Source organism: Etheostoma spectabile, chromosome 20, assembly GCF_008692095.1.
Source record: "Etheostoma spectabile isolate EspeVRDwgs_2016 chromosome 20, UIUC_Espe_1.0, whole genome shotgun sequence".
In the NCBI taxonomy this organism is placed as follows: Eukaryota; Metazoa; Chordata; class Actinopteri; order Perciformes; family Percidae; genus Etheostoma; species Etheostoma spectabile.
The window spans coordinates 26,275,366-26,284,993 of NC_045752.1; the positions used below are offsets into that span (position 1 = coordinate 26,275,366).

General features: G+C 42.9%; 1 protein-coding gene across 1 annotated transcript in view; it reads left to right on the plus strand.

Annotated features, from left to right (window-relative positions):
* The window catches only part of ppp2r5eb (protein phosphatase 2, regulatory subunit B', epsilon isoform b), a 46,671-nt gene that overhangs the window by 31,044 nt on the left and 5,999 nt on the right, over positions 1 to 9,628 (plus strand). Inside the window, 7 exon segments of the mRNA XM_032500638.1 lie at positions 3,596 to 3,655; positions 4,769 to 4,877; positions 5,492 to 5,545; positions 5,853 to 5,903; positions 5,991 to 6,110; positions 6,375 to 6,502; positions 7,973 to 8,074. Of these exon segments, the coding sequence (XP_032356529.1) occupies positions 3,596 to 3,655; positions 4,769 to 4,877; positions 5,492 to 5,545; positions 5,853 to 5,903; positions 5,991 to 6,110; positions 6,375 to 6,502; positions 7,973 to 8,074 (624 nt within the window).

Below are 9,628 nucleotides of genomic sequence, written 5' to 3' on the forward strand. Positions count from 1 at the left end.
CTACTTTCTTCTGTGAGTTTTAAACACAGACTGTATAAAATCTCCCTTCTCTTCATGGAGGCCTATTGTTTCCAGGCTTGAGGTGATGACCAATGAGCTATAGGTGCCAAAATACACTCACCTAAAGGATTATTAGGAACACCTGTTAATTTTTTTATTGATGCAATTATCTAATCAACCAATCACATGGCAGTTGCTTCAATGCATTTAGGGGTGTGGGGTCCTGGTCAAGACAATCTCCTGAACTCCAAACTGAATGTCAGAATGGGAAAAAGGGGATTAAGCAATTTTGAGCGTGGCGTGGTTGTTGGTGCCAGACGGGTCGGTCTGATTATTTCACAATCTGCTCAGTTACTGGGATTTTCACGCACAACCATTTCTAGGGTTTACAAAGAATGGTGTGAAAAGGGAAAACATCCAGTATGCGAGCAGTCCTGTGCGAAAAGCCTTGTTGATGCTAGAGGTCAGAGGAGAATGGGCGACGTTCAAGCTGATAGAAGAGCAACTTTGACTGAAATAACCACTCTTACAACCAGGTATCCGCAAAGCATTTGTGAAGCCACAACACGCACAACCTTGAGTCGGATGGGCTACAACGCGAAGACCCACCGGGTACCATTCATCTCCACTACAAATAGGAAAAGAGGCTACAATTTGCAAGAGCTCACCAAAATTGGAGAGTTGAAGACTGGAAAAATGTTGCCTGGTCTATGTTTCTCGATTTCTGTTGAGACATTCAGATGGTAGAGTCAGAATTTGGCGTAAACAGAATGAGAACATGGATCCATCATGCCTTGTTACCACTGTGCAGGCTGGTGTGTGGTGGATGGTGTTAGGGATGTTTTCTTGGCACACTTTAGGCCCCTTAGTGCCAATTGGGCATGGTTTAAATGCCACGGCCACCTGGCCTTGTTTCTGACCATGTCCATCCCTTTATGGCCACCATGTACCCATCCTCTGAGGTACTTCCAGCAGGATAATGCATCATGTCACAAAGCTTGATCATTTCAAATTGGTTTCTTACATGACAATGAGTTCACTGTACTAAAATGGCCCCCCCAGTCACCAGCTCAACCCATAGAGCATCTTTGGGATGTGGTGAACGGGCTTCGTGCCCTGGATTTGCATCCCCAACTCTCCATCAACTGCAAGATGCTGTCCTATCAATATGGGCCAACATTTCTAAAGAATGCTGTTAGCACCTTGTTAAAACAATGCCACGTAGAATTAAGGCAGTTCTGAAGGCAACTGTCAAACACAGTATTAGGATGGTGTTCCTAATAATCCTATAGGTGAGTGTATGTCTGTTTGGTACTGCAATTAGTTTTAGTTTTGATAAAAGAATCTGTCTTGCTATTATTAAACTAGTCTGGACCCGGCTTCTTATGTTCCACCTATCCCTCTTAGGACTGACTCATTTCCCAGAACCAATGATCTTGGGCTGAATGGATCCTGGGTCTCTGCATTCCCACATAGGTTATCATGTATCCCGGTCCAAATCTCCTGGACCTCATCACAGGACCATAGGACATGAAGTAGGGATGGGCAATATGGTCTTAAATCCATATTGTGATATACATTGCAGCCTCTTGAGATAACGATATATATAGGATAGAATAAAATAATACATATGCTTTAATTCATTAAAATAGCTGCTCAGTTTGATTGTCAGGAGCTCAAACTGGCTGGAAAAAGGGGGTGTACTATCTGCAGTGATTTCCCTAGCTTTCTTCCTCATTCTGTCAGTGTATATTGGGGTCAGATGTTTTGGGGTTCTCCCCCTATTTTGCTGCCATTGACACTATCCTGTAAGCTTCTTCTTGAGTTTGCAGCTTAAACGGCCAAACCCAGCAGAAAGGTTAAGACACTTCCAATGTGTGTGGTGTATACTGGCTCAGTAATCTGAGCACTGACGCCCAGGCAGCTCGGTCTTCTGAGGAGACTGAGGCGTTTCTTAAAAATAAAGTCTGTGTTATCTGAAAAACTCAGGTAGTTGTCAAGAACTGTACCTAGGTACGTAAAATTTCCCACAGTTTCAACTGCTGGGCCCTTAAGTAGACTGGCTCTGTTGTTGTGCGTCTTGTTTGCAAAAGAGTAATTTGTCCATCTTTGCCACATTGATCTCTAGCTCGCTATCATTGCACCATGCTTCGAGGGCTTTTATGTGTGCTAAATAGGAGGCCTCGTCAAGGGGGTCAGGTTTTTGTAAGAGGCCTACTAAGGCCATGTCGTCAGCGTATTTGATCAATTTAAAGGTGCTATTATTTATAGAGAACTCATTTGTGAATAGAGAGAAAAGCAAAGGGGAATGAACGCTGCTTTGTGGGCAGCCCTGACAAATTGCAATGTACACATACCCTTAACAGGAGAGAATCGGGCCCTTATCCATGTTAATGTTGGCTAGTCTTTGCAGGAGAATGTGTGGCTTCATTGAATTAAAAGCGGCACTAAAGTCTACGAAGAGGACTCTAGCATGCCCGTCAGGGAGTGCAAGACGTTTTGAAATCGAGTCTAGAAGGACCCGCACAGCTTCATCAGTCCCTCTGCCACTTCTATAAGCGAACTGCAGCGGATCTAACACACTGGTCACTTGAGAGGTCAGGAGTTCTACCAGAACTCTCATTGTTTTACGTAATGTGGATGTGATAGCTAAGGGTCGGAAATCTTCAGGCTTACTTGCACCAGGCGTCTTTGGTATGGGCCTTATTACAGAAGATTTCCACGACGTGGGTACACCTGCAACTAGGAGGGAGTTAAAAAGCCACAATTAAAAACACCTTTTAATTGGGGACTACTTTTAAAAGTAAGCGGGCTTTCAGGCCATCTGGCCCGGTGGTTTGGTGAGGCTTTTGGCAACAGCATCTTCTGTATCACGATATATAAATTAGTTACATAGACCTGAAGGGAAGCCAAACTGCTAAATGTATTTTTTTCAGGAGAAAGAAACGTAGAATGTGGTTTTGAGAACATTTATTGTGCAAAACTGTAGTTACACAAGATAATGTTGCAGATAAATGCAATTCAAGTACACTAGTTTCAGACACAAAGGAAAAGCTTTTGGGTATTGGGTTTCTTTGCTTCTGAAAGGCACTACACTTAGTTTAAGTCCATTCAAATGAAAACATAATGAAGTGCAAAATGAAAGCACAATAATTTGTCATGGATAAAGAAGATTCTTGCAGTGGAAGGCACATATAGGTCAACAACAAAAAAATGTTCCAAGTATAAACTTTCTGCTATTGACAAGATGACGATGATGCGGTGCAGCTCGCGGCTCTAAATTGCGCAGGAAGATTGCATCATCAACATGCATTATCACGAGTGCAGTGTAATTAAAATCTCTATTGAGGCCTATTTAGTATCACTTATATCACCCGTTACTAACATGAAGTAATTGGCCGTCCTCTGTCTTACATTTGAAACAATTCTAAACAATCTGGGGGGAGTCCAATAGAATATAGACCATTTATAGTCTTCATTCAACACGTTAGTCTAGAAATGATCTGGTTGTGTCATCTTTGCTCATTTGTCTCCTTTCTGTCCCCTCTCTTTGGTCCCCCTCTTTTCTGCGCCTCCCTCTCGGTCTGCTCTGCAGTTTTGTTTATGAGACGGAGCACTTCAACGGGGTGGCTGAGTTGCTGGAGATCCTGGGGAGGTATGTGCAGACACACGGTTACCCTGTCCTGTGTTAGCGGATGCTTTTAGCCTGAGCAACTGGCCTGAGATTGATTAGAAATGATGAAAACTTCAAAGCGGAGCGTTAAAATGTACCGATTTTTTTTTTTAAGGAGCCATATCCGAGTTTGACTTGTAGATAAGAAATAAATAAATCATCTCGGCCCAGCCATCTTTTTAATCCATAAAGAAAGCCTGCGCTAACAGACAGTTTAGTCCTCAGACTGCTCACAGATTTTGCTTATATTTTTGATTTAAAAAAAAAAAATGAAATAAAAAATGAAATCTCTTTAAATATACAGTAGCTCCATGATCTCTTCAATGTAAGATTAGGCCAGACCAGGGTTTCCACAGGGTCTTAAAAAGTCTTAAGTTTTCTTAAGTGTTGTGTTCTAGCTCTTGAAAAGAAGCTACACTGAGTTCTGTTAATGAATGTTTCCGTTCATGTAAGCGTGACTCACTTTTCTAATTCCAGCAACTTCGATCGATGGATTATAATTATATTATTAGATATTATTATTGCGAAGGGTTGACACACTGTAGCTCTGTTTCCGGAGCTCACAGCTCCACGGGAGTGACACAAAACCAGATAACGGAATATGAGGAGTCCTATTCTATTTATTTTTTTTGGTGCCAAATATGGGAATTTAAAATGTAAGGTCACAGAGAGACCGAGCCCAAATAACAAACTAATCAGTTCTGGCGAAAAACATAACACCAAAACGCACATTTACAAAACTAACTCCTAAAAAAACCAGGTTTGTCCAGTTTTTCAGCTTGTCCATCTGTCAAGGCTCTTTTTGAAACAATCCAGTGAATCAGAACGTAGACGAACCCTAGAGCAGGACTGTGGTTGTTAGTTTGGCGTTGTGGAGTTTTAAAGAGGCGTCACATCTGTTCTCTGTGTCCCTGAAGGTGAGCTCTTTATTTCTCCTCCCGCCTCCAGGCTCCGTCGGCCGTATGGACCCTCTTCTTTCTGTCAGCTGCTCATTGATCTTCCACTTGCTTTCACGGGGTCACAATGAAACGCTTTCATGTGTTCATGTTGAATTTATGTTTATATTGTCTCTCTCTCTCTCTCTCTCCCCCCTAGTATAATCAATGGTTTCGCTCTGCCGCTGAAAGCGGAGCATAAACAGTTTCTGGTCAAAGTGTTGATCCCCCTCCACACTGTCAGGAGTCTGTCCCTCTTCCACGCACAGGTAAAATATGTTTCTTCTTCCTGGTGACTATCCTAGTATTTCTCACACAGTGGCCACAAAACTACTGAAACTTCCTATAGATTTGGAGTTTGGACACGCTGGCTGAAGTACCGACACAGAAGCTACGCAGTGTCTTGCTGTGGACGAGGGCAGCAGCTTAACGCATTTTAGATATATTTAGACGATTTCCAGCGCTCTACATTGCTGTCAGACAGCCTTTTACGATGGGGGACTGAAGCCCTTATCTCTGCTCTCTTCAAAGCCACCAGCCTCCTTTTAACGCCGCCTCCATCAATTAGTTAATTAGTGTTATTGTGTGACTTTGGTATTTTAAATGTTATTTCACCAAAGTCACAAAAGATGAGCGCAGAGAGAACGGCTTCGTAAAGGGCTGTCCGACCGCAAGGTAGAGCGCTGGAAATATTCCAAATATAATAGAAAAACTAAAGCATTGTGGCATTTGAGTTTCTGCTCAGCGAATAAATGCAAAATCAGGTGCAGGAGTTTTTACGTGTGTGTCATACTGCCGTAAATTGAGGTATATCTGAGTTGCTGTTGTAAGCTAAGCTAAAGGGCTAAAGTGTGTTCTAACATGTCGCTCCATTTCCCTGCAGTTGGCGTATTGCATTGTACAGTTCCTAGAGAAAGACCCAACATTAACGGAACCAGTAAGTATCCACTAATCCAACAGGAAGAGGCTCTGCTACCAATGTTAATAGTTGTAACACAGAATCAATTGTTTTCTGTCAACTCCAGACGTTTCTTTGCCAGCCAAAGTTGATTAATCAATTACTGCCACAGTAACTTTGCCTGCCACACCGTTGTCACTCCAGCTGATTATTGGGGGTTCAGGTGGATCAGAAAGGGGGCAGACAGCGCCTCACTGAGGTGAAAGGAGGAGTTGAAGTGAAAACAAATAATTGGAGAGAAGAACCCCCATTAAGGAATCGGTATGTGTCTCTTCCTTGTCCTCAGGTCATCAGAGGCTTACTGAAGTTTTGGCCAAAAACCTGCAGTCAAAAAGAGGTAAGGCGCATTTCTTTGAGTCTGAACTGTGTGTAAGCTCTGGTGTGTGTGTTGGTACTAAGGTTTTACTCCTGTGCTGCGGTGCAGGTAATGTTTCTAGGCGAGCTGGAGGAGATCCTGGACGTCATCGAACCAACACAGTTTGTCAAGATCCAGGAGCCGCTCTTCAAACAGATCTCCAGATGTGTCTCCAGCCCGCATTTCCAGGTCAGTGAGCGGCTGTTCTCGCTTTGCCAGACCTTCCTGCACAGCGCTGCGGAGTGGGGTCTGGCTCTTCCACGCAGCAATTCTTTAAAGCAAACACAATCGTCTTATATACAGGTCTGGTTCAAGAGGAACACACGCTACTGCATATAAAAAAAGTTATTCTGAAATTGAAGGGGAACATGTGAGTTAAAAACAGGATTCTGGATTTGTGCAGAAACACAGCTGAGTTGGTGTTGACTGCCGTGTTGGTCTCCTTTGTCCCAGGTTGCAGAGCGAGCTCTGTACTACTGGAACAACGAGTACATCATGAGTCTGATCGAGGAGAACTCCAGCGTCATCCTGCCCATCATGTTCGCCAGCCTCTACAGGATCTCCAAAGAGCACTGGAACCCGTGAGTGACGTTAAGACAAACTCTTCCCCCATGCTTTTATGTTCCCACACTAACTCATGGGGTGTCTGTGGCTTTCTGCTGATCAGCAGCTCTTCTTGGTTTTTCCGGTTTTTCTCAAGATTGTGTTTCAGCCTCAAGTCCGCACGAAGATCACAACACTGTTTACTGTAAACAGAAAGCAAAAGTCTTAAAAAGTAAATCTACTTGAAGCTGTGTACATGGTTCACATCCCAGTATTCATTTAAAGAAATGGGATGTGAGCATGGACAGTTGTGGTTTGATAACAATGTTTTAAATTGTAATTTCCACACTGGGGATCAGTAAAAAGTATAAATGAAATTTAAATATTAAAAAAGACCTGTTCCTCTCACACCTGAAGCCAGTAAGAATTAGGGACACTGAGAGAAAGCACCACTAAAGGGGTGTGGGTTTTATTTATTATCTGAATGGCCAGGATCGTTTACACTTCTATTATAAATTGACCATTTCATCATTTTAATAAAGGGAATGCTGCAGCAACCTCGCTTCCTGTGTCCATGTTTCCAACTCTAGTAGGTCTGGAAAGTTTGGGGGAAAACTGGAAAATGAAATGTATGATTTAATTTTCAATTCTGAAACAACAATTGACAGTTTTTAAAGAATAAACTTTTAGGTTGGCATCGCCTGAATAATTTTTCCAAAACATATATTTGTATATGCACTAGAGTGGACTGGACCTTTGCGAGGCACGTCAGCCTCAGAGTGGAGAAACTGGACACGTGATAAGGAAGCACACAAGGGAGCGCCAGGTCAAGTCTAACAACAATAAATATGGCCACCAACTGATAAGGCTGGAAACACATATTCATAGTTAGATTACAATCTTATAACTAGGGTTGGCTATTGATTGGATTTCTTCCAGATACCGGTGCTAAGACAATAAAATGGTGCCTGAACCCATACTTAAAAAAAATAAATAAAACAAAGGAGCACAATACAACATACAGGGGCGACACTTGAGAAAGGCTTGTGTACTGCTAAGGCCATATGGTCAAATTAAGATGATTTATTAAAAAATGTAACTGTAACTTATAAAAATGACTTATTTCACCAGTACATTGGTGATAAACGGCCGTGTAAGCCCCGGGTCTCGGCACCCGGCCCTACTTCTAACTCTGAGGGAACTAGGGAACAGGCAAGGATAAGGAGACAACAGCCAGCAGCCACACATGGAGTTGTTGTGTGAGGGGTGGGACGTCCCGTGTCTCCATCTGCTTAAGATTGACACATGCAGTGAGACCAGCGACGTAGAAAAAGTGTGGACTTGATGACCAGGCTGGAATTGAACAGCCAAAATAAATAATAAATAAAAGAGTGAAAGAAATGAAACCCTGCAAGTTGCTCTACAAATGGACTAAAACTGTAAAGGTTTCTAGGTGCTGTAAAGCTGGATGATGAACTGTGATCCCTCTGTGTGCTCCCTTCTCGCAGGGCCATCGTGGCGCTGGTGTACAACGTACTGAAGGCCTTCATGGAGATGAACAGTACCTTATTTGATGAACTCACAGCCACTTACAAGTCAGACCGCCAGCGGTGAGGAGCTGCCCCACACACACAGCAGTGTTACTATCATCCCACGCTACAGACAGCTGGGAGAGCAGTGACAGTTTTAGTAACAGCACTAGAAATATGATGAGTAGTGAAGTTAATGTCTTACAGACTCACTCACTGGGAACGTCTTGACTACATAGTAGTAAAGTTTGGTGTTTATTGGCCAATTAGGATTCAAAGTGCACTGACGTGTCTAAGTAGTAGGGATGCACCAAAGCCACTTTATTCCCCCTATTACTCATTCAAATATTAAAACTCATAAGACATGATTCAGTGTGCCAGTTTAAAAATCTGTAAATCCTACTGTGGAACCCACAGGGATCTTCTATGCCGAGTCTGAAAAGTGGCACAGAGCCCCCAAAGTTTAGAAAGAAATCATTTTTAGCCATGTTAGTTGGAGTGCTATTTTGATCCAGACTAAATATGTCAACATCTGCTGGGTGGATTCCCATGAACCTTTGCACGGACATTCGTGGTGCTCAGATGGGGAGTCCTACTGACTTTGGACATCTTCTGACCTCTCCTCTAGCCCCACCATGAGGTTTCCATTTCTCATTTTGGGTGAAATATTTCAAGATGTATCAGATGGATTGCTAGTAAAATTGGTTTACACATTTATATTCTTCAAACTTTTCCAAAGGATGTATCATCAGGTCAAACATAATTTCTTTTCGACCAAATACCTGCAAAACTAATGACATTAGCTTTAAGGTGTGCTTTGTCCCAACACACTACACTAGGACGGTGAACATGGTAACCATTACACCTGCTCTGACCCTCGTTAATTGATTACTAAGCGTTAACGGAGTCCCAGTTCACCCACTTTGGACGCACCGTGTCCGCAGACAGCTGTTGACATGTAGTGGTCTCACAGCCTCAATGTCACTTGTATTGTCGTGGACACATGCAGTCACTTTCCCGATAGTCTCGCATTGCCAGACTTTCCTACACAGCGCTTTGGAGGAGGGTCTGCAAAAGACAACTCCGATTGGACAGATAGTTCAGCTAGCTGTCTGGATTTACCCTGCAGAGATCTGAGGACCAGGTAACCATAGTCCTCAGATTGGACAGATAATCTAGCTAGCTGTCTGGATTTACCCTGCAGAGATCTGAGGACCAGGTAACCATAGTCCTCAGATTGGACAGATAGTCTAGCTAGCGGTCTGGATTTGCCCTGCAGAGATCTGAGGACCAGGTAACCATAGTCCATAGAAATCCACCAGAGGTTAGAACAACAACACGAAGGAAGAGGACGGGAACAGACATCAGGCCTATATGAGGGACTACTACAGTGGGGCTTGAAAGTTTGGGCACCCCAGGTAAAAATTTGTATTAATGTGCATAAAGAAGCCAAGAAATATCTCCAAAAGGCATCAAATGACAGATTAGAAATTCTTATTAAATGTCACAAAAAGAAATATTTTATTTCCATCATTTACACTTTCAGAATAACAGAAAACAAAAAAATGTTGTCTGCAAAAGTTTGGGCACCCTGCCCCCCCTTGGCAAGTATCACAGCTTGGAAACGCTTCTTGT